Source organism: Vulpes vulpes, unplaced genomic scaffold (assembly GCF_048418805.1).
Source record: "Vulpes vulpes isolate BD-2025 unplaced genomic scaffold, VulVul3 u000000660, whole genome shotgun sequence".
Taxonomy (NCBI): Eukaryota; Metazoa; Chordata; class Mammalia; order Carnivora; family Canidae; genus Vulpes; species Vulpes vulpes.
In genome coordinates, this window is record NW_027325789.1 from 34,934 (window position 1) to 59,782 (window position 24,849).

The 24,849-nt window shown below is 43.6% G+C and overlaps 3 protein-coding genes across 6 annotated transcripts in view; 2 read left to right on the forward strand and 1 right to left on the reverse strand.

Moving 5' to 3' along the window:
• On the reverse strand, positions 1-21,154 carry GON7 (GON7 subunit of KEOPS complex). Of its 2 annotated transcripts, none has more exons than XM_072745595.1 (2): positions 20,950-21,154; positions 1-821 (listed from the first exon to the last, which is right to left on the reverse strand). In XM_072745595.1, the coding sequence occupies exons 1-2, from the start codon at positions 21,152-21,154 to the stop codon at positions 754-756; spliced, it is 273 nt and encodes a 90-aa protein (XP_072601696.1). In that variant the 3' UTR covers positions 1-753. The 2 variants fall into 2 exon arrangements, with proteins under 2 accessions (XP_072601696.1, XP_025838319.1); XM_025982534.2 differs by lacking the exon at positions 1-821 and adding an exon at positions 17,479-18,352.
• Positions 2,793-7,480, forward strand: LYSET (lysosomal enzyme trafficking factor). Of its 3 annotated transcripts, none has more exons than XM_072745592.1 (2): positions 2,793-5,140; positions 6,027-7,480. In XM_072745592.1, the coding sequence occupies exons 1-2, from the start codon at positions 4,578-4,580 to the stop codon at positions 6,436-6,438; spliced, it is 975 nt and encodes a 324-aa protein (XP_072601693.1). In that variant the 5' UTR covers positions 2,793-4,577; the 3' UTR covers positions 6,439-7,480. The 3 variants fall into 3 exon arrangements, with proteins under 3 accessions (XP_072601693.1, XP_072601694.1, XP_025838347.1); XM_072745593.1 differs by having other exon boundaries at positions 5,132-5,175; XM_025982562.2 differs by lacking the exon at positions 2,793-5,140 and adding an exon at positions 5,223-5,593.
• Positions 20,968-24,849, forward strand: part of UBR7 (ubiquitin protein ligase E3 component n-recognin 7) — an 18,831-nt gene continuing 14,949 nt past the window's right edge. Inside the window, exons 1-3 of the mRNA XM_025982533.2 lie at positions 20,968-21,564; positions 23,580-23,713; positions 24,351-24,411. Of these exons, the coding sequence (XP_025838318.1) occupies positions 21,415-21,564; positions 23,580-23,713; positions 24,351-24,411 (345 nt within the window). The 5' untranslated portion in view covers positions 20,968-21,414. The remainder of the gene's footprint in view (positions 21,565-23,579; positions 23,714-24,350; positions 24,412-24,849) is intronic.

Sequence of the window (24,849 nt, forward strand, 5' to 3'; positions counted from 1 at the left end):
TTTTATTTTTTTATATATACTTTTTTATTGTTCAATTTGCCAACATATAGTATAACACCCAGTGCTCATCCTGTCAAGTGCCCTCCTCAGTGCCTGTCACCCAGTACCCCATCCCCCCACCTACCTCCCCTTCCACTACCCCTTGTTCATTTCCCAGAGTTAGGAGTCTCTCATGGTTTGTCACCCTCTCTCATTTTTCCCACTCATTTTCCCTCCTTCCCCCTATAATCTCTTTCACTATTTCTTATATTCCCCGTATGAGTGAAACCATATAATGTTTGTCCTTCTCCGATGGACTTACTTCACTCAGCATAATATCCTCCAGTTCCATCCACATCGAAGCAAATGGTGGGTATTCGTCGTTTCTGACGGCTGAGGAATATTCCATTGTATACATAGGCCACATCTTCTTTATCCATTCATCTTTCGATGGACACTGAGGCTCCTTCCACAGTTTGGCTATCGTGGACATTGCTGCTAGAAACATCGGGGTGCAGGTGTCCCCGCGTTTCATTGCATCTGTATCTTTGGGGTAAATCCCCAGCAGTGCAATTGCCGGATTGTAGGGTAGCTCTATTTTTAACTCCTTGAGGAACCTCCACATGGTTTTCCAGAGTGGCTGTGCCAGTTCACATTCCCACCAACAGTGCAAGAGGGTTCCCCTTTCTCCACATCCTCTCCAACATTTGTTGTTTGCTGTCTTGTTAATTGTCACCATTCTCACTGGTATGAGGTGAGAGGCATCTGGCTGGCTCAGTCAGAAGAGCATGTGTCTCTTGTTCTCAGGGTCATGAGTTCAAGCCTCATGTTTGGTGTGGAGCCTACTTAAAAAAAAAGAAAGAAAAAAACACTTGTAGCAAGCAAGAAAACCATCTTTATAATTCCATCATCCCAACACAACCAGTTAGCATTTTAGTATTTTGTTGTTCACATTTTTGAAACATAGTTTTTATTTTATTATTTTTTAAAAGATTTTATTTATTCATGAGAGACACAGAGAGAGAAGCAGAGACATAGGCAGAGGGAGAAGCAGGCTCCCTGCAGGGAGGGCGATGCGGAACTTGATTCCAGGACCTTGAGATCACATCCTGAGCTGAAGACAGATGCTCAACCACTGAGCCACCCATGTGCCCACATAACCTAAATTTCACTATACAGTCTAAACCCTCCAATTCAGTGCTTCACGTAGAGAGGTGCAGTGTGTATTAACACCCAAGTGTGCACACACAGTATCTATCAGCAAAATACAAGTATACCACTTCCCACTACTAAGGTATCAAAGTATCTTACAGGTACCAACAAGATCAGTTATACCTTTGAATGTATCTAGTCTACACCATCTATTATTTAGCTTCTTTTTCCTTACCTTATTGAGGTAAATTTGACCAGTAAAAATCATATATATCTAAGGGGCATAATGTGATGGCTTGATCTGTGTTTAGCTTCCCATAGTGGGAGGACTTAATAAAGAATGAAACCATGATATTCAGTCTTAACAGAAATACTCTGCAATGCCTTTAAATCTAAACCAAATTTGTATATCCCAAATTTGGTCCTTTGGGGTATTTTTATTAAAGAGGAAGACGTTACTTTACTTTTCCGCAATTTTCAAACTTTCTTCATACTAACTTTTTTTTTTAGGGACCAAATCATTAAATCATGCCCAACCTCCTGGCTGCCTGGTTTTACAGGTTCTCATACTCCCTGCTTCTCATAATGTCTAGTTTGTAGTAATGATTCAGAATAACAAACTCTACACTAACGCATACAAGACAGGTATGAAATATGGTTAACATCTGTTGTGTTTCTGCCGTGTTTGTGAAGCCGTTGGGTTCTCATACCCTTGTGATTGCTTCTCTTCTTTGGCAATGGAAGACTATGGGCCTTGCAGGAGGGCAGAGGATACACTTCTGGACCTGCCACTTACTAGTTGTTTTGCCCTGGACAAGTATTTTTTAACCTTTCTGTGCCCATTTCTACGAGCGAGAAATTGAGTTTTCCTATATTGCAAGATTTTTAAGAGGATTCAATGAGAAAGTACACGGGAAAGCTTTCATTTATTCTAGTCTGTCATAGACAAGCATACAACCTTTCTTTCTTTCCTTTCACTTTCCACACTCGACACTGATGCATTTGGACCTACTCCTTGCATTAATTTGTGTTTGATCTTCTTTCACTCCCCCATGTCAGAAGGTCCCTTCAGCAATCTCACTTAGAAAACTACTCCTTAGGGGTGCCGGGATGGCTCACCAGTTAAGCATCCAACTTTTGGTTTTGGCTCAGGTCATGATCTCATGATTGTGGGGTTAAGCTTTGCATTGGGCTCTGTGCTCAGCAAGGAGACTGCTTAAGATTCTCTCCCCCTCCGTCCCTCCCCGTGGTTAGGCTCTTTCTCTCTCAAACAAGTAAATAAATCTTAAAAAAAAAAAATGAAAAAGAACTATTCTCTATCCCCTGGTCACTAAGAGGAAAATATGCAAGGGACTAAGATTATGTGACCTCAGTGGTTTTCAGTTTTATTTTTTTTATTTTTATTTATTTATGATAGTCACACAGAGAGAGAGAGAGAGGCAGAGACATAGGCAGAGGGAGAAGCAGGCTCCATGCACCGGGAGCCCGACGTGGGACTCGATCCTGGGTCTCCAGGATCGTGCCCTGGGCCAAAGGTAGGCGCCAAACCGCTGCACCACCCAGGGATCCCTCAGTTTTATGTTTTTGGAACCCTCTGTTCAAATGAAATATCTCTTGGAATTGTGATGTATAAATAAGACATTTTAAGAAGGTCATTTTATTAGCATTCCTTTATTTTATAAGTTCACATAGATCATTTTATAACACTTATTAGAATGACATTCAGAACTGAATGTTCTGATGACATATATCAGAAATCCAGGGTTAGAGTTGACAGCTGCAAACTTATCAGCCTCAGCATTTGATTCTGCCTCTTGTTTTGATTGCACAGAATCAGTACAATTGTGATTCAAACAGAAAATAACTTAGCATCTTAACCACTGGCTCATATTTTGATAATAAATATAGGGCAATACACACCTAAAAACCATCTATGATACATCATCACATCCAACATCCTATGGTTGCACCTGTTATCACATAAGCTGACATCTCTCAGAGCATCATACATATGTTGTGACAGACCCTCTGGACAATTTTGTATGATAAATTCACAGACGTAAATTTAAATACATAAATACTAGTGCAGAACTACATCCTTCCTAGTCTGTGACACATCTGGGAAACATTAAATAGGCACAGAAATGACAAAGGAGGGCAGCCCGGGTGGCTCAGTGGTTTGGTACCACCTTCAGCCCAGGGCATGATCCCGGAGATCCAGGATAGAGTCCCACATAGGGCTCCCTGCAGGGAGCCTGCTTCTTCCTCTGCCTGTGTCTCTGCCTCTCTCTGTCTCTCATGAATAAATAAATAAATAATCTTAAAAAAAAGAAATGACAAAGGATTTAGACAGGGAACTGTACAGAATGAATTCCTCAGCAGCACAAGGAAGGGACTGATTAGTATCTATCATGAGTACACTGACTGTTCTACCTTCATGCTCTGCTTGCTGCCAGCTACCCCTTCCTGGTTGCCTAAGATTCAGGAGAAATGCCCTTCTAATACTGCCTGAAAAAGGGCCTCCTCCTCCTCCTCCTCAGCTGCTGCTTCATCCTTTATCAGTAAGCCAGGGGCTGGGCCGGCCTGTGGCAGAGCAAGATTCCTGCGAAGGGTTCCGTGGATGGCTGCAGCCAGGAATTGGTCTAGGTGCGCCTGATTCACAACATCTTTCTCAATTGCTCCTCTCTCTACCAGTTTCTGTAATAGAGGCTCCAATCTTAGCAGGTAAGCAGACAATTTATCTTCATCTCTCTGATGAGTGGTCAGATACTTGATCTGCAATTCCCTAGGATTATCAATAACCCCAAACACCTGCTCAAGAGCCTGCAGGCATTAAGCAACTGTAACGAAAGGACTGTTTATCTTGAGGAAACGAGTAACATCAAATGCTGGGCCTCTGAGGCTCTCTAGCCATGGCCTTCTTTTCTCTGCATCTGACACCTGCCATGTCTTCGTCATCTGAGGAGTATGAAGAAACTGCCGGGATTCGAATTCTTCTTCTCCTGGTTCTGGAGGCTCACTGCCTGAGAACACGCTCAGCTTTTTGTACAGGCTGAAGGGCTCCCTCTAATGCTTGTGTCAACATAGGGGTCTGTATCTCTGGGATCATGTTCTGGCCTAGGTCGAAAGGGTCGTTTCCATATCCAAGAGCTCTGGTCAACTCAACGTTGTGCCCTCTCCCTCTAAGAATTCATTTAATCTGCTTAAAAACTCATTATCCAGGTCTGGCGGCTTAAAGATCACTCTCCAGACACCCCCTCTTCCGGGTATCTCCTTAGGGACCGAGAACGAGTAGTCTCTCCGCGGTCAGCCGGACCAAGGCTACGTTCCTGTTCTCGTCCCGCCGGAACATCCTCCCGCGCAGTCCGTGCTCGCCCAAGTGCGCCACAGCGGCCCGCAGAGCCTCCTCGCTTTCCGCCACGGCACAGGTCCGGGTGGGGAGGGGGATGCCCTCCGAGGGCGCACATCCGTCCCCCCGCGCCAGTCCTCAGCCCCGCGTCACGGTGCCCCAAGCAGCGGATGTCGAGTCTAATCCGGCCGGGGCACAGGTGGCGCCGCACTCCACGCCGTGTCTCCGCCGCAGCCCCCAGGTGAGGTCCGGGTCGGAGGCCTGCGAGCACCAAGCAGTCGGGTCAGCGGCGGGGGCCGGTGACCCCCGCCAGGCCAGGCCCCCCGGAGAGCGACCTCCCGGCCGTCTCACCCTCGGCCGTGCAGTCGTCCGCGCCCCTCGCCGGCGCAGCGGGGGGCCGGCCTCCCCGCACTCGGAGGGCGACCGGGCGGACGGTGGCCCGCCGCGAGGCGCAGGGCGAGGACGCGGAGCCGGACCGAGCAGCTCCGGGGAAGAAGCCCGCGGCCTCCGCCCCCGTCCCCACCTGAGCCGGCCGGGCGCGCGCTGGGAGGCGACCCGGCGTCACGACGGGCGGAGCGCGCGCGCTTCCGGCCCGAGCCGGAAGTCCCGACTGTGGCAGCATCCGGGACGGCGGGCGGGCGGGCCAAACGGGACAGGAAGGTGAGATCCGGGAGCTGCCGGTCTCTGCAGGCTCGGTGGGTGGCCGCTGCCCGGCCCCGGGCTCCCGGCGCTGCGAGGCGGAGAGGCCCGGGCCCGGCGCCGCCCGCGCGCCTCTGGTCGCGGCCGCCGGCGCTGCGGCGCGGCGGGGGGCGGGGCCGGCTGCCGGGGAGGCCCGCGGGGGGGCTGGGGAGCCTCCGGGCCCGGCCCGCTGACACGGCTGGGGCTCCGCCGCCGCCACAGGGGCCGGGCCGCCGCGTGACTGGCGCGGTCACGCTGTGCTTAATCACAATTAGCTTGTGCTCCGGGCCGGCCGCGCTCCCGTGTCTCCCAGCCGGTGACCCCGGGGATTTCTCTTAGGGTGGCTTTCTCTGAAATGCCAAAACCACCCGATTATTCAGAACTGAGTGACTCTTTAACGCTTGCCGTGGGGACAGGAAGATTTTCGGGACCACTGTAAGTGTTTAAGAGTTGCGGTCTACCGTGGGGGCTCCGACTTTGGTTTGACTTGCAGCATCGAGCGTTCCCGTCCAAAACAGGGCTGTTCAGTCAGAAACTACTGGGACTGTAGGAGCGAAGTCTTCCTGAGGAAACCAGTTTAGTTCCAGTTCCTCACGGGAACGTGTGCTGGACCTGTTTCAGCCGGATGTTCGGTGATTGGTCTGTTCTGTGGGATTCACATAAAAAGCACTGTCCATATATATATATATATACTGAAACTTCACTTTTTCATAACTGTTACCTAAAACAAGCTGTGAGTTGTTTACATTTCTTAGTAAATGTCGATTTAGTTATTTCCCAGCTTAAATGCATTAATGGGGAATAGTTGCCCTGACACCATTTACTACACCCTAACTTTTTTTTTTTTTTTTTTTTTCTTAATGTGAAGGCACAGAGCATGGAGAATGATGAACTTCCGCCAGAGGATGGGATGGATTGGAGTGGGATTGTATTTGTTAGCAAGCGCAGGAGCGTTTTACTATGTTTTTGAAATCAATGAGACTTACAACAGGCTGGCCTTGGAACACATTCAGCAGCACCCGGAGGAGCCCCTTGAAGGAACCACATGGACACACTCCTTGAAAGCTCGCTTACTCTCCCTGCCTTTTTGGTTTTGGACAGTTATTTTTCTGATACCTTACTTACAAATGTTTTTGTTCCTTTATTCTTGTACGAGAGCTGACCCCAAAACAGTGGGCTACTGTATTATCCCCATATGCTTGGCAGTTATTTGCAATCGCCACCAGGCATTTGTCAAGGCTTCTAATCAGATCAGCCGACTACAACTGATTGACACGTAAAATCAGTCACCATTTTTTCATTACAGTTAAAAAACTGCCAGTACCATATGGAGCCCGATCACAAGACTGCAGTTTCTTTGCAGACCTCAGGAAGTTGTGGTGGGACAGCGGCTTTCTAAAAAGTGTGACTAGGGGGCTGTCTTTATCTGAATAATAATGAATTTTTAAGTGAAGCCCGAGATACAGTACTACAAAATCATGTTGATGACTTCAGATTTTGGAAGTAAAATCGTGTCTGTTATTTGCATTCTTTAGAAACTTGAATAAGTACCTGAACTCCTATTTTTATTCTACTGTGCAAAATAGTGATGATTCAGAAATTTTTCCTATGGGGAAAAATGAATATGAACATTTCCATTGTGCTTAATGTAAAAAAGGTCCAAACATGGTCATAAAATTTAAATTTTATACAATTACTTGGCTTGCTTTAAAATTCTTCAGGCTAACCACTTCACCACTTCAACCTGTTGTAACTAGGCCAACTATTTATGCTTGCTTACTGTCAGTTTGTGAGAAATTGGTATAAAATTATTGAGGTGATGGCTGTCTTGATAAGCAAAGTTTGTGCTTCCTTTTGGTAATGCTGCTGGCACTATCAGCATTATTAATGCTACTAGTTTTTTAAAAGATTACTTGGGAAGAAAGTAAATGTTTGAAAGTTGAGAAATCTTACACAGAGAAGATGGAAACGAGGTATTCAGTTAAAATATTTAGTCTGGTCCTTGTCAGATGTGTGACACTCCTCTAAAATATTACCAAGTCATCATCCTTCTGATTTTCTTTTCTGGCCTAAGGTCCAGTCTTCCGGTCTTCAGGCAACAGGTTAATTGCATAAAGATGTGATCATTGTACTTCTTCCTTTGCTTCTGTACTTACTACCTCATGTCTGGTACCAATACAATTAACTAAAACATGGAAATACCAGATTTTAGGATTTTTTTTTTTCTGGGTGAGATCAAGATGTATTTTTTATACAGTTAATGTCATTAACACCAAGGAAATGTTTTACACTGATGGATTTTAATAATAATCATAACCTTTTTCGGTGCTTATTCTTTCGGGTCCTGTTCTAAGAGGTTTACATGAATGAACTCCTTTAATCCTCTCAGAAACCCTAAGAAAACAATTATTATCCAGATTTTATAGATAAGGACACTGAGGTAAAGAAGTTAAGTAACTTGCCTGTTAAGGTCACACACCTGGTGAGCAGCAGAGCCAGAGGCATCTGATACCTTTGTTCCTAAACCACTGAGTTGTAGTGCTTCTCACAAATGACATATTTCAGGATATTGTCTGCCTAGCCATGCCAAAGAATGGAAATGGCATTACTTAAAGGTTTTTCTCAATTCATAGGAGCTATTGAAAATTGAAGTGTTTTAACAACCTCAGCATTTAAGTCTGATTTGACTAGAATGGAAGGCTGAACATTTCACAGCAAGCTTTACTTGAAAGATGGAGCAGGTACCTTTGTAACTCAAAAGCAGCAAGATCAGGTCCTTCTCCAGGTAACCAATCTCACTTTCCCTTCACTTCTTCCAGGGGGGCTAGAGACTGAAATGATCTATCTTTTGCTATAATACACTGAATCTCCAAAGTAGGCAGCAGTTTGAAATACCGTTTCTGTGAGGGTCAGATAACCAAATCACTTGGCATCTTTTGAGTACTTAACTAGTAGTATGCACATTGCAGGCACTGTGTTCTGAGTGATTTACATTTTTCAAAACAGGCCTGTGGGGAGGTTCGTGCTGCTGCTAGTGCCATTTTACAGAAGAGGAAGCACAGGAATTAGCTTGCCTATAGTCACACAACAAGGACATGGAAGAGTCAGGATTTGAATCCATGTCTGGCTTCAGATCTCTAGCTCTATTACTCCATTATACTGCTTCTCAGAAGAAAAAAAAAAAGGATAATTTGAGGAAAATCACTGAGTTTTCTTGCTTGATTTGATTACTCTTGAGGTAGTGTATTTTAAAAATGATTTAAGAGAATTATTTCAGTTTTTTCATTTCATAAATGCTTGATATAATGCAAGGTTTTTGAGTTTGTCATTTGTCTTATAAAGTAGTAATTCCTTTTTACTGAAGTGGACTTTTTTATCTTTTATACTTCAAATTCTAGCATTTTGAGATTTGCTGATAAGTAAGTGCTTGGTCCATTTCTAGTTTTCAAGACCAGATTGCTTTGGTAGTAAAAATATTAAAATAGGGGCTTCTGGGTGGCTCAGTCAGTTAAGCATCTGCTTTGGCTCAGGTCATGATCCCAGGGTCCTGGGATGGAGGCCCACATGATCCCAGGGTCCTGGGATGAAGCAGGCAGAGCAGGGAGCCTGCTTCTCACTCTCTACCACTTGTGTTCTCTTTCTCAAATAAATAAATTTTTTAAAAAAGAAGTAGAGGGATCCCTGGGTGGCGCAGCGGTTTGGCGCCTGCCTTTGGCCCAGGGCGCGATCCTGGAGACCCGGGATCGAATCCCACGTCGGGCTCCCGGTGCATGGTGCCTGCTTCTCCCTCTGCCTATGTCTCTGCTTCTCTCTCTCTCACTGTGTGCCTATCATAAATAAATAAAATTTAAAAAAAAATTAAAAAAAAAAAGTAGAGTGGGAGTAATTCAGTATTTCCAAATAAAATTATTAGGTTTCAGATTGCAGGTTAATCTAGCTCTGTTAGATTGAGGGGGAGATTAAGCTGGTGGAGAGGAGACCCGTGTATTACGTCAGGTTATTTATTTCAAATGCACATCATAGTACAATAAGCAGTGAGTACAGGATTAGATAAATGGCAAATACAGGAAATTCTTTAGGGATTTCAGGGAAAGGACAAGCATCCTAGTACCCATACTAGTCAATAATATCTGCTTCTAGAAATGAGAAAAATAATTATGTACCCTAGTTGCTTAATAAGTCACCTTACTTGCAACCACATCTGAAATAAAGCCTGTTGTGTTTTTCATGGAAAATGCCCAGGATTGAGTCCTGCATCAGGCTCCCTGTGGGGAGGCTGCCTCTCCCTCTGTCTATGTCTCTGTCTCTCTGTGTCTCTCATGAATAAATAAATGAAATCTTAAAAAAAAAAAAAAAAGTGCGAGGATAGAGAATAGGCAACTAAATCGGAGAAACATCTAATTCATGGAGTCACCATGTAACTTCTAGTTTTAAAGATGCCACCGTTTTTTAAAAAAAATTTTTGGGGGGGCGGCACAGGAGAGGGAGAGACCTCAAGCTGATGCCACAATGAGTCCAACATGGGGCCTGATCTCATGACCCTGAGATCATGACCTGAGCCAAAATCAAGAGTTGGACATTTAACCGACTGGTAGCATCTAAGGGTGCCACCTTAAGGTGGCCTGGGTAGCACCCTTAGATGCTACCAGATTTAAAGTAAAAAATATGATTTCCTAAGTTTAGAATTTTTTATTCTATTTCAAAGCTTTTATAATTAATAAAAAGCTTTTCTTTGGGGAATCATCAGATAAAGCACTCCTATGAGAGTAATTGCACACATACAATAATCAAACTGGTATGTCTGTTCACAATGGGAAGTGTTAGAGTCTTTATTATCTAGTGTTGATTTCCTTCTTGAGGACTTAATAATCTCAATCTCCAAAACACTGTTAGAAAGCTTACTACGATACCGCATGATTCACTTTTGGATCAAGCATGTGCCATCACTTTATAAATTCTCCAACATATTTGTAAAGTTCCATCAAGTTCTGGACCATGATTGGGAATCCTGCATTAGTATTTTTGTTTTGGTCTAAGACAGTGCATAGGTCTTGTACTAGAGCTGTATCATAGAATAATCCAAATGAAAAAGCAAAACTCCTCACATAATGCCAAGGTCCCTTCCCAATTTTATCAATCTCTGGGAGGGGAGAAGAAGCCAATTGTGTTTTTAGAGCTCTTCACATGATTGCTTTGGAATCATTGGTTGAGAATCACTGGGCCATGGATTTTTATGTACCATAAAGTTTGAACTATTTGTCATCTCAGCTGTGTTTGTTTGTCTTTGGAGCAGCTTCAACAAATATTTTGCAGCAAGCTCACCCAGCTATTTGAATTGCAAATCTTTAGAGAGATGTCTGTATGTTTGTTTGTTTGTTTATTTGTTTTTGAGGCTTAAATAGACTTTATTGTTACAAGCAGGGCCCTACAGAGTGGGACCTTATAAAGTGATATATGCGGTCCCAGGATATCACTATGGAGAAATAAAGATGTCGTGACTGTAGAAGAGGTCACTGTAATTGAAGGCCATGATCCTAGGAGGCCAGCTAAGAATTCAGGTATGATCAGGACAAAGCATGGTCAAGTCACAAGGTGAAGGAGAGGACAGTCCCCTTCACTCCTGCTTCCTGTAGCTCTCCAAATGTGACAAGACCCAGCCCCATGGCAGGAGAAAACAAAGCAAGAGGTGAGTCCTCTGGTGATAGTCATGGTCCTGAGCTGTTCCTAGGGCAGTGTGGGATGATCTGGAGCACCGGGAGCTCCATGCTGGGCCTGTCGGGCCCTCTAGTCTAGGAGCAGTGTCAGCGTGGACATGACCATACAGACAGCTAGCTGCCTGCCAGAGCCCAAGGTCAAGGAAAAGTGTGTTTTCTAGTTCTAGTTCCTCTCCTACAGATGATCTTTTTTTTTTTTTTTTTTTTTCCTACAGACGATCTTGAACATACTTCTATCATTCTTTTTCCTTCCACTCTACCAAAACTGCTCTCTTGTCAAGAGGTCCCTGGTCACTTGCACCCAACTAAACCCAGTGGTCAAGGCTCAGTAGCCTCATTAGTCGTTTTTGATACCCTCCTTGAGACAGTTTCCTCAGTTGGTTTCCAGACCAGTACTCCCCAATAGGGCTTTAGTGATGATGGAAATGTTTTGATATCTATCTGTACTGTCCAAATCAGTAGCCACTAGCTACATGAAATGAGCCCTTGAGATGTGGCTAGTGTGACTAAGGAACTGAATTTTAATTTTTAATTGGTTCAAATAGCCACATGCGGTTAGCAGCTACCAGATGTTACCCCACTTCTAGACACTCTCCTGGTTTGCCTTCTTCCTCACTAGCTTTTCCTGTCTCCTTTGCTGGTTCCTCTCTGTGGGCTGTGCCCAGCTTGTGAATGTTGACATCCCCCAGTTCTCATTTCTATACCTATTCCCCTTGCTCATCCTATCCAGGTTCATGGCTTTAAGTGCCCACATTTATGTTACTACCTTGAGTCTCTCCTGAGCTCCAGACTTGGATATTCAACCACCTATTTGATATTTACTAAGATGTCTTGCCAGGAATCTGAGATTTAACCTGTCCTAAACCAAGCTCCTCACCTCTCTACCCACCAAAATCTGATTAAAGCCCCTTTAAGCTCTATCAGACAAGTGGCAAGGGATTCTTTTAAAATGTTACTCCTCTCAAAAACCCTCCTATTTGCTTCCCTTCTGAGAATAAAAGGCAAAGTTAACATGGCTTACAAAGTCCTGAATAAGTGGCCCTCGACAATTTTTGTTTTTTACCACTTTCCATCCCTCACTCCACTCTAGCCACACTGATCTTCCTGCTGATTCTAGAACACGCCAGAAAAGCCTGTTTCAGGACTTCTACACTGCACGGACCTTCTGTTTGAGTGCTCAGCCCTGGCCTGCTTGATCACATCTTCAGACCTCTGTTCAGTTGTCAAGTTTCACGAGGCTGCCTCTGACCAGCTATTTTAAATTATCCTCCTTCCCTGTTTTTCTCCACAGCACTTACCGTCATGTGACACTTTACACATTTTTTCAGAATCTAAACTCCAGGATGCCTGGGTGGCTCAGCGGTTGAATGTCTACCTTCGACTCAGGGTGTGACCTCGGGGTCCCGGGATCGAGTCCCACACTGGGCTCCCCGCAGGGTGCCTGCTTCTCCCTCTACCTGTGTCTCTCATGAATAAATAAATAAAATCTTAAAAAAAAAAAAAAAAGAATCTAAACTCCACGAGTGCAGCGATTTTGTCTATTCACTGTTGTACACCCCATGCCTAGGACAGTGCCTGGCACATAGGTGCTCATAATTAATTTTCCCATGAGTGATTCTTATTGCCACTGGATACCTCTTTCATTAGACTGCAAAACAATCTAGCTTGCTCTCCAGAGAGAATAAAGGTTAAAGATAACATTTTCTAAGTGCATAGCCTAATCTTTCACATGTTCAAGTTTAGTGGTTAAGCTTTCTCAGGTTTCAGCATGTAGTGATATATTCTGAGGCCAAGATTTAAAATGAGTCCATTTATTTTTGCCAATGGTTGTGATGTTGGTTGTCCTGGGTTTTTTCTCATTCATGCAGAAAAATACATGAACCACATTCACAAACAAGTGGTGGTTACAGCCTTGAGCAATTCTCAAGTTACGATCTTTAAGATAAGTTTTCTAAACCCCTAACATATGCATCAAGTGTCATGCCAACCTCTTAGAGCTACAGCACACAACTGCAGTACTCTGCTGTTTAAGGCAATACCTTGGGCCTGTAAATCACTCATTTAAAGTGGTAACATGTTTTACAAGTTAGGGACACCTGAGTGGCTTCAGCAGTTGAGCATCTGCCTTTGGTTCGGGTCGTGAACCCGTGGTCGTGGGATCAAGTCCGCATTGGGCTCCCTGCATGGAGCCTGCTTCTCCCTATGTCTCCCTCTTTGTGTCTCTCATGAATAAATAAAATTTTAAAAAGAAGACAAGTCTTTCCAGCATAATTTTGAGTATTGGAGTAAATTTGTTTTTCTTTTTGCATTGGAGTAAATTTCTATTTAAAACTGTACCCCGGGGGATCCCTGGATGGCTCACTGGTTTAGCGCCTGCCTTTGGCCCAGGGCGCAATCCTGGAGTCCCGGGATCGAGTCCCGCATCGAGCTTCCAGCATGGAGCCTGCTTATTCCTCTGCCTGTGTCTCTGCCTCTCTCTATGTCTATCATAAATAAATTAAATAAATAAATAAATAAATCCTTAAAAAAACCCACAAACATTAAAAAAATAAAATAAAAATAAAACTGTACCTCAATGGCCTTGCTGCTGCCCCAATGTGAGCTGCTACTTTTTAAAAAAAATTTAAATAGGGAACCCCAGGTGGCGCAGCGGTTTAGCGCCTGCCTTTGGCCCAGGGCGCGATCCTGGAGACCTGGGATTGAATCCCACGTCGGGCTCCCGGTGCATGGAGCCTGCTTCTCCCTCTGCCTATGTCTCTGCGCCTCTCTCTCTCTCTGTGTGACTATCATAAATAAACTTAAAAAATTTAAATAGAGGCTTACATTCCAGCATTCACTGTTTTCTGGGCCATGTCTTTAAATAGGGCAATTCTGATCCTAAAGGTCACCTGAGAACTGGAATAGTTACGGCAACACTGTTAAATTCATTTTATATTTTGAGAATAATGCACTGGGTAGAGGGCATTTTTTTCAAGGTGAAAGCTAGGCACATCAGTTTTAGAAACCCCTCCTCCCTTTTTTTTAAACGTTAGCTCAGTTTCTTAATCTCCTTAGAGGTCATGTTCTCCCTTTTCGACAGAGTAGTAGTCATATGGGAAATGTGGATTTCTTTTAAAAGATTATTTGAGAGAGAGAGTATGCACATGCATAAGCCAGGGAGTGGGGGAGGGCAGAGGGAGAGGGAGAGAATTTCAAGCAGACTCTGCACTAAGCGTGGAGCCCATGACCCTGAGATCATGGCCTGAGCCAAAATCAAGGAGTTGGCTGCTTAACCAAAGAGCCACCCAGGCACCCCAGCTGTTTTTTGTGTTTTGGGTTTTTTTTTGGAGAGGGAGAGGAAAAGAGAGAATCATAAGCAGGCTCCATGCCCAGCAAAGAGCCCAACCTGGGGCTCAGTCTCATGACCTGAGCCAAAATCCAGTCAGATGCTTAATTGATTGAGCCATCCAGGCACTCCTGTTTTGATTTTTTTAAGTCTAGATTAGCTAATTTTTGCCCTGAATTACTCACATGACAAATGTTTTAAACTATTCATTTGGCTGGTCTGCCCTTATTAAATGTAAAGCATGACTTTTTAAAATAAAAAATTGGGCCACCGGCCTGGCTCAGTCAGTAGAGCATGTGACTCTTGATCTCCGGGTCATGAGTTTGAGCCTCATGTTGAGTATACAGCTTTAAAAAAAAGTGTTTAGATAGTTTCAGTAACTTTGCAGGAACAGTAACCTTGCCTGTATTTGTATAGAAAAATACAAAATATGCTTACTTTTTAAAAAGATTTTATTTGTCCATGAGAGACACACAGAGAGAGGAAGAGACAAAGGAAGAGGCAGAGGAAGAAGCAGGCTCCCTATGGGAAGCTGGATGCAGGATTTGATCCCACGACCCCGGGATCATGACCTGAGCCAAAGGCAGATGCCCAACCATTGAGCCACCCAGGTGCTTCCAAAATATGTTAAATGCAAAGAGAACAAGAGTGTTCTTGTTCTCTCTTTAAGAATATCCCCCCTCTTAGTCTCAACCCAACTCTCTCTGCTCAGCAGCAGTCTGGCTATCCTTTTAGATACCACATATGTATCTATTCTCCAATAGTAGCATTCAACACACTAGTCTGTATCTTGCTAGTTTTCATTTAACATTATATTTTAGAGATTGGTCTCTAACACACAGAGCTATACTTTGGTCTTTTATAATGGCTGCACAAAATTACTGTATTAATCTTCTATTTTTATTTAATTAACTAGAGTCTTCTGTGAACGGACACTTAGGTTCTTTACAGTAGTAATACCTAGAATAAATGCTACAATGAATAGTGCTATAGATCTGTGCACATGTGTTCTGTTATCACTGGATAAATTTCTATAAGTGAAATTGCTCAAAGAACAGTACATCTAACATTTTGACAGAAGTGTCAACTTGACTTTCAAAGAGCTTATACCAGATCACTCTCACCATCAGTACTACATAACCCTCAAGTCCTTTCCAGCTCAATATTGCATCAAAACTTTTGATCTTTCAGTCTGAAAAGTAAAAAGTGGTATTCATTTTATTGAAGTAGCATCTTTTTTCATTTAAAAGCCATGTGTATTTTTCTTGTGATCTCCCTATCCCCTTCCTTTGTCCACTTCTATGGTCTGACTGATAAAAGGCAATAATTCTTAGTCATTTGTGCTGAAAATACAAAATACCTTTTCCCTCTCTTTTTAAAGATTTTATTTATTTATTCATGAGACACACACACACACAGAAGGAGAGAGAGGCAGAGACACAGGCAGAGGGAGAAGCAAGCTGCATGCAGGGAGCCTGATGTGGGACTTGATCCCAGGTCTCCAGGATCATGCCCTGGGCTAAAGGCTGCACTAAACCGCTGGGCCACCCGGGCTGCCCCTTTTCCCTCTTTGTATTTCAACCTTATAGAATGTTCTGTTTTTCATTATGGTATAGTCATATTAACCAATCTCTTCTATTATCGTTTCTGGATTTAAAAAAGAATCTCGCTTAGGAAACCTTCCTTACTCTGAGACTGTAAAAACTATTACTCCATTTTAATACCTTTGTGTTTTATTTTTTACATTAAAAATCTTGATTCTAGGGGCACCTGGGTGGCTCAAACATCTGCCTTTGGTTCAGGTCATGATCCCAGGGTCCTGGGGTGGAGCCCCTGCATCAGGCTCCTCACACAGTGGAGAGTCTGTTTCTCCCTCTCCCCCTCCTGCCTGCAACTCTCCCTGCTTGTGCTCTCAAATAAACAAAATCTTAAAAAAAATACATATTATTTCTTAATGTAACCCAAAAGCACTTCAAGAAAAACCATTATGTTGCATATATCCATGTATTTCACACTCTACACTCCATGTCTCAAATTTTAAAAGATTACTTAACTAAGTCTAGTGTCAAGCTTATTTTTAGCTAGTACTGTGAGGCTGACTTTTCTTTACAAAAGTAAATTCAAAAGAAATTCAGATTAACTCTCCTGCTTACCTGTGGCTTATGTTTGTACCCTTAGAAGGCAGCAGATTAGAAAACCTGGCAAGGCATTTCTTCTATACTGGTCCTTCACACTGATATTTGTCACATATGTAGCTCACTTATGAAGAAGACAGTAATAGAGTTAGAATCAGTATTAAAATTAAGGAAAAGATCAAACCTATAACCCAGACCTTAAAGCACTGGACCACAAGCTCAAATATCTTGAAGTTTCTTCTTTATAAATATATTTACTAAACAAAGAAAGGAACAATATTCAGGAGCAAAGTTCAGCTATTACTTCAAAAATATGAACAATTTTTTTTTAAGATTTTATTTATTCCCCAGGATTACAACCTGAGCCAAAGGCAGATGCTCAACCACTAAGCCACCCAGGTACCCCCAAATATGAACTATTTTAGGGGCACCTGGCTTAGAAGATCATATGACTATTGATCTCAGGGCCATGAGTCTGAGTCCCACGTTGGGTGTGGAGGTTACTAAAAAAAAATAATAATAAACTTTTAAAAAAGAAAAAATCTAAAAAAATATATATATGAACTATTTTAACAATGTTGGTAGATTTTTTTTAAGGATTGTATGAAGAAAACAATTATGTCAATAACTGAGTCAAAGTGCCAACATTAGAGACATTATCACAAACTAAACAAGGAAACTTCTATTTATAAAACTTTTCTAGTTGGTATTTTGATTACATAAGAGCACTTAGTGGAAGGCTGATGTAAAACAATACTTTAAAGATAAGAAAAGGTACCTAAGTTCAGTTTCCTCAATAGCATGTACTTTGTAAGCTATAGATTTCAGAATGTGTACCTGGGAAAGTACTATGGTAATCTTTTTTTTTTTCTTTTGGTAATCTTTTAAAGGCTATGTGTACGACCCAGCTCTGCCAATGGTTAGCTCAAATTCAGGGCCAACATCTATTTCAAGATTCAATTCACCTCAGAAATGAATCATATAATCTGTAAGGTTACTTCCAGCTCTAAAATTCTGTAACTATTTGCATTTCCTTAGGCACATGCCACTTGATTTCTTTGCGATCTAAATGAATCAGGAAACATGCACAGCAAATAATAAATGCCTTGGTCCCACTGACAAGCAGAAAAGGAAAACACATACGCATTTTAGAAATATATATGTATTTTAAAGGATTCAATAGTACTTCAGTAAACAAAATCAAAGCATAGATACAGGATGAGAATATCTTAAGTTATAGTCAATATCGATGGTTTAAAGACTTATATTTGTGTTTATATACATAACATGCTTATATATATAACATGTTACAGCATAAAAGCACACCCAACTTTGTTCTCTTAAGGTAGAAGTTAAATACATATTTGTTGAGTGATATTATCTCTGGGTGTCTGTTTATTGGTTTGAGTGTGGGTTCCAGGTTTCCTTGGGTCTCTCTCAAGGCCTCATTTCCTTCTTCAGTACTTCTCTCTCTTCCTGTTTTCCTTCTTCTTACACAGAACTGCCATTCTCAAATTTAATATCCAATTTTCACCACTTGCTCATGTCACATGGCTCTTTGAAATGTTACTAAGATCCTGACAAGTACTTTTAATAACAAGCAGAAGCCAAAAGATCACACAATTCAGTAGCTATTTAAAAAGTAGAAAACAATAATAAAAATTCAGTTGCCAACTTAGAGGATTTTATACATCATTGAGTATTCTATTTTATTTCCACTGTCTGAAATTTCTCACTCAAGACGACAGATTAATTTCTAAACACTTATTTTATCTCTTTGCTGGAAAGAAACAATTTTTTCTTTGACACACTGTCCTAGGGGAATAAAACAAATGCTTTTCCAAACCAGAGCACAAGTCTTTCCTAATGTCAGTGTGTGATAATTCAGATATAGTCGCAGTCTTTAAAATTTCATAAAAGTACTGTTAAGATGGTGGTTTGGGCCGTTTTGCAGATGGTCCATCTGAGTTAGTTCTGTTATCAATGTTATTTTCATCTTCTGCATCATCTTCATCATCACCTTTTAAAATAAACATTTGTTGTATGACAATATGTTCAGTAGCTCAAAGAAACAGATTGCTAAAATGGTTGATAATGAGACCATTTCACTTTTAAGGATTAATAAAATCATACATACATCAGATTCAAAGTGTATGGATAAAAAGATTTCAAGAATTTTGGTGTTTAAAATCTTATGTATCGGGCAGCCTGGGTGGCTCAGCGGTTTAGCGCCGCCTTCAGCCCAGGGTGTGACCCTGGAGACCTGGGATTGAGTCCCACGTCAGGCTCCCTGCAAGGAGCCTGCTTCTCCCTCTGCTTGTGTCTCTGCCTCTCTTTCTCTGTGTCTCTCATGAATAAATAAATCTTTAAAATAATAATAAATAAATAAATACATACATACATACATACATACATAAATAAAATCTTACGTATCACTTTTTTTGGAGATGTAATTCACATACTGCAAAATTCACTCTTTAAAGTGTCCAATTTATTGATTTGTAGTATATTCCCTAGGTTCAGCAACTGTCACCACTATTTAATTCTGGAACATTTTTATCATCCTAGAAAGAAATCCCACACCCATTAACAATCACTTCCCATTTCCCTTGGCAACCTGTAATCTACTTTCTATCTCCAGAGATTTGTCTATTCTGGATATTTCATATAAATGGAATCATAAGACATGTGGCCTTTTTGTCTGCCTTCCTGCACTCAACATGTTTTTGAGGCTCATTCACGTTGTATTGTTTATTGGCAGACACTCAGCCACTGAGCCATCCAGGTGCCCCCAACCTAAGCTTTATGAGGTCTTCATTTAATATACAAAAACATGTCCTCCAATACAAAGATACTACTGACCTGCCATTAATAGGTCATTTTTCTGATAAGTAATGATATTTTAAGAAATGGTTCTAGCTGGGGGCACCTGGGTGGCTCAGCTGGTTAACCGTCTGCCTTTGGCTCAGGTCATGATGTCCAGGTCCTGGGATCAGGCCCTGCATCAGGCTCCCAGCTCTGCAAGGAGTCGACTTCTCTCTCTCTCCCTCTGCCTGCTTGTGCTCTCTCTCATTCCCTGTTAAAGAAATAAAATCTCTAAAAGAAAGAGAGAGAGAGAGAGAGAGAGAAAGAGGAGGAGGGAGGGAGGAAGAAAAATGGTTCTAGCTACACTCATCCTATTCCAATAACATTTGCAACAGAGAGAAGTAATTCTGGAGCCAAGAAATAGGATTTCATTTCTTTTAAAGATTTTATTTATTTATTCATGAGAGACAGAGAGACAGAGAGAGAGAGAGAGAGGCAGAGACACAGGAGGAGGGAGAAGCAGGCTCCATGCAGGGGGAATGTGGGACTCGATCTGGAGTCTCCAGGATCACATGCCCTGGGCTGAAGGCCGCGCTAAACTGCTGAGCCACCAGGGCTGGCCAGGATTTCACTTTCAACCCATGTGGCAACACCCAATTAACAATTCATGGAACCAATGTAGAACTCAGTGTAATGGTCTGAGTTCACATTATCTGGAACTATCAAGATGTAAACAAGATGGCATGGCAGTTTAAGACCCTCTTTAGAGGAGTTAAGTCCTGACTCCAATAATTAATTCTTAGGTTCTTCAGGTTGGGTCAGAAAATGTACCTACCTCTTTTTCTATTCACTTAACTTTCATATTTCTCCTTTCAAATTATACTTTCTAAAATGTGATCTGGGGGGACACCCGGGTGGCTCAGCAGTTGAGTACCTGCCGTCGCTCAGGGCGTGATCCCAGGGTCCTGGGATCGAGTCCCGCATCGGGCTCCCTGCATGGAGCCTGCTTGTCCCTCTGCCTCTCTCTCTGTGTCTCTCATGAATAAATAAAGATAATCTCAAAAATAAAATAAAATGGGATATGGGAAACGAGTCCCTGGGAGTTAGGAGGGGAGTTGATTCCTTCTACTGAAATCTTCAGAACCTATTGTGCGATGGTTGGCAGTCTAACTGATCTGTAATTTCACCCCCGGTGATAACGCTCGTTTTCATCCTTCAACACGCAGCTCAGAAGTCATGCCGTCTCTGAAGCCTTCATGGGTCCTCTTTTCAATAGCTGGAGGGCCCCGGGGTCATACTTCCAATCTGTAGTGAGTGTTCGCTTGTCTAACTCCCACCAGCCTGAGAGTTCCACAAAGAACTGCGTGGCATTCACCTCATTCTAACTCCAGAGCACAGCCCAGTGCCCGGCACAGAGGAGTAGGCATTTGGCACGTTTATTGTGATACAGATGGAAAGAGTCGTGAAAACGCTTAAGTAGGAGGAGACCAGATAATACGGCGCTTAAGTGCCAACGATTTTTTTTTTAACTTTAAAAAATTTTTAATTTATGCATGAGAGACGCAGAGCGAGACAGGCAGAGGGAGAAGCAGGCTCCGTGCAGGGAGCCCGACGTAGGCCTCGATCCCGGGTCTCCAGGGTCACGCCCTGGGCCGGAGGCGGCGCTAAACCGCTGAGCCACCCGCGCTGCCCTAGTGCCAACGACGTTTAGCTGGATTCCTCCTTCCCCGAGGCTCACTTTCCCCAGGCCGCCCCCTCCCCCAGGGCCCCCTGCCCCGCCCCCCGCCGCTCCTGCACCTTCTCAGGGCTCACCGTCCGCCTCTTCCGCAGCCGCCGCCTCCCGGTCTTGCGCTTCCTGCTGTACCAAGGGGTCGAAAAGCTCGGCCACCAGCTCTCTCATCTGGGCCACGCCCGACAACAGGCCCTGGAAAGGGTCAGCGTCGGCCGGCGCCTCACAGGGCACCCGCAACAGCCGCTGCTGCCCATCCAGCCCGACGTACTCGCCCAGCAGCTCCATGACGACCGCAGAGCTTCCACAGCCAGCGACCGAGAAGCGCCACCCGGAAGCGGAAACCGGCGCGCGGCGTGCGCAGGCGCGCAGGCCGGAGGAGGGAGAGGAGTGACTTCCGTTTGCCGGGGGTCGCTCCTCCCCCTTCCTTCGCTTCCCTCCTTCGGGATTGGCTCTTGGGACTGGGCCCCGCCTCCTCCGGCCCCGCCTCTCGCAGCCGCTTTTCCCGCCTCCGCCGGGCCGAGCGGCGGTCCCTCTGACAGTTGAGGATGGCTGGGGCGGAGGGGCCCGCGGGGCGACAGTCGGAACTGGAGCCCGTGGTGTCGTTGGTCGACGTTCTAGAGGAGGACGAGGAGCTGGAGAACGAGGCGTGCGCCGTACTGGGCGGCAGCGACTCCGAGAAGTGCTCCTACTCTCAGGTGGGCGCGCGGCCCGGGCCTGGCTCCCCCGGCTCCCGCCGAACCCCGGTTGGCCGACCCGACTCTCCCTCTTCCCGGTGGAGGTACGGGGCCGCCGATGGTCGGAGGCGCTCCCTTCCCAGGCCCAGCTGCCCTGAAACCTCCGCCTCCCGGGCCCTCTTTCTCAGCCTGTGACCCGCAGGGCCCCCCTCCTCCCTCGGTCTCCCCCCGCCCGGCCCCTTAGGATTCTCCGGGCTTTGGCCCTGGGGCGCCTACTCTTTCCTTCCTCTCCCGTGTCTCCTTGGTGCCTCGGCTGCTTTTCAGGACCTGTCCCCGTGACCTCTCAGATCCCGACATCTTTGTTCTTACTTTTCCCATCCCGAGAGTGTTTATTTAGGAACCTAGTGGGAGAGCCGATCCAGAGTTAAAGGAGAGAGCTCTGGATTTGAAAATCCGCCCCCCCCCCCCCCCGGGCTGGGCTCCTTGACGCCTAATCCCCTACAATTTAGTTGGACAAGTGCTGGCTCGTGGCTTTTTTAGGTGAGACGAAGCAAGTACAGAGTCTCTGCAGCCTCCCCGCTCCCGCCATGGGAATAGACCGGAACCACGACAGCAGGTGGCACTGGCAAAAGAGGGGAGGGGCAGGGGAGGGGGACTCGCTTGAAGGGCAAATTTGGCATTTGGAAGACGTTATGAATCAGGACTTGAGGGGGTGCGTTGTAGTGTTGGGTGAGTCACGTTGTATTTCTAGGTACAAAGATGGAGCAAGGTGGGTAGAAGGAAACTACACAGGATGAGAATTGGTAGGAAGAATAAGGTTATGGGAGGAGGGGGTGCGGCGTGGAACATTGGGGGATGAGGTGAGAGACCTGGGGCCATTATGTGGCGCGGCCTGAGTTCATAATACTAGTTGTCATTGTTGGCCCGTGGAGCTTACCCTGCACAGGGGTTAGGTGGTTGAATTAGCCTGGTATCTACAGATAGTCCCAGATGTTGGTGGGTATTTTTTTTTTTTTTAATTTATGATAGACACACAGAGAGAGAGAGAGAGGCAGAGACACAGGCAGAGGGAGAAGCAGGCTCCATGCACCGGGAGCCCGATGTGGGATTTGATCCTGGGTCTCCAGGATCGCGCCCTGGGCCAAAGGCAGGCGCCAAACCGCTGCGCCACCCAGGGATCCCATTGGTGGGTATTTTAAAAACCTTTGGTCACCACTACAACAACTTCTTTTCCTGCTTTCCTTTGGTGGGGGAAAAGTGTGTATAAGCCCTTCTTGAAATGTAGTTAGCTTTATGAAACGGACTTCCTAAAAATTCTCCTTTTATTGTAGGAAAATACGTGGAAAATTGCACAAATCCGGTCTCTGGCTTGGGGAAAAAAGTGAACACATGCATGTACCTACCCCCTCTAGATTAAGAACATGATGGGCATCCCAGAAGCTTCTCTGTCTCCCTCCTCTCTAGAGGAGGGTAACCAATTGTCAAGACTTCTAAAAGTTTTGCCTGTTTTTCCTCCAACTTTTGATTTTGAAAAATTTTAAATCTACAGATAAGTTGAAAGAATATTACGAACAGTTTTGTACCTCTCACATGTATTCACTTTTTGCCACACTTGTTTTATCGCTCTTCTCTATATAATACATATATTTCCCCCTGAATCATTTGAAAATGATTCCCCCTGAATCATTTGAAAATACATTGCAGACATCGTGACACGCTAAATATTTCAGCATGCTTCTCCTAAAATCAAAAGGATTCTTTTAATGCATTGATTTCCTCTTTGGTGGAGTCACAAGTATGATATTGCTAACATAAACCTATACACATTCTCCTATATTTTCATGTCTTAAAATGTTGATGCAGGCCAGCTTATTCTTATTTTCAACTGGCTGGGAATTTTAAACTATCAATTTTAAGAAAAAATTGTATGAAAATAAGCACTAATATAGGACATACGTAATTATGTGAAACATGTGACAGTGTTTTGGCATTCTTGTGTAATTATTCTCTCTTTCCATTTTGGGGCTGTCTTTTAGGGCTCAGTAAAGAGACAAGCACTATATGCCTGTAGTACCTGCACCCCAGAGGGAGAAGAACCAGCAGGGATTTGCCTAGCTTGCAGTTATGAATGTCATGGAAGTCACAAACTATTTGAGCTATACACAAAAAGGTAAAGACAGTCAGAGATTGGTACTGAATGTCTTTTAAATGTTTATATTCTTTCCCACCTGCACTTTTTTTCTTGTTTTTCTATTTAAAGTAGTTGTGCACTGGTAAAATTTAATATAATCATTTTCTATAACTGGAGAGAACAGTTTTTCCAGAGGGCCTTTTTAAAATTTATTTATTTACTTAAGATTTTATTCATTTATTTATGAGAGACACAGAGAGAGGCAGAGACATAGGCAGAGGGAGAAGCAGGCTCCCCATGGGGACCCCGATGTAGGAGTCCATCCCAGGACCCCAGGATCACACCCTGAGCCAAAGGCAGACACTTAACTGCTGAGCCCACCCAGGCATTCCTCCTCCAAAGGGCCTTTTAAAATATAATTATTGTACAAACTCAAAGTAGTCATCCTCTGCCATTATTTTACTTGTGTGTATGTGTGTTAATTTCCAGAATTATTAAATCTTTTATTGTTATGTGCTTGGAGAAGTTTCAAAGTGGATACATGAACAGCAACCAAGGTCACTTTTTAGATCCTAGAAACGCATTGAAAGGGAAGGGGCTATGATAATGATTTAAAGAGTAACTCATTAGATTTAAAAGAAAAGTTAAAACTGGCTCTTCCTCATTTTTTTTCCAGAAACTTTCGTTGTGATTGTGGAAACAGCAAGTTTAAAAATTTGGAATGCAAATTATTTCCTGTAAGTAAGCACTGTAACTTAAAATGCATTGAGAATAGCTCAGATTGATATTTGCCAGAGTGGATAAAAACCATACATTTCCGAAAAAAGAAGTTCTCATGCTTATTCTTTGCAAATAGGCAAGTCAGTATTAGACTGTATTCCATTTTTGATTTTGTTGGAAAACTAACCTATTCAGAGCCTACATTACAGATTGCAATTAATATGAAAGATTTTGGTAGGAATGTTCTTTAAAGTAACTCAGGCTTGATTATGTTGTCCTCATGGTTTAAGGCTTTTAAAACAAAGGGTATGACCTTAAATACAATTAATAAAAAAAAAACTTGAAAATAATGAATGTGAGCTAGATGGGCACAGGATTTTTTCACTGCTTTTTGGATAATAAAAACTATACTTATAGTGACATTTACAGAAGTAATAGAAATTAAGTAGAAAGTA

Coding starts and splice junctions, on each gene's coding strand:
- LYSET (XM_072745592.1), top strand. CDS start 4,578: ATGCCCTCCGAGGGCGCACATCCGTCCCCCCGCGCCAGTCCTCAGCCC. Junction 5,141..6,026: donor GGGCCAAACGGGACAGGAAG/GTGAGATCCGGG, acceptor CTTAATGTGAAG/GCACAGAGCATGGAGAATGA.
- GON7 (XM_025982534.2), bottom strand. CDS start 21,154: ATGGAGCTGCTGGGCGAGTACGTCGGGCTGGATGGGCAGCAGCGGCTG. Junction 18,353..20,949: donor GGCTGCGGAAGAGGCGGACG/GTGAGCCCTGAG, acceptor TTATTTTAAAAG/GTGATGATGAAGATGATGCA.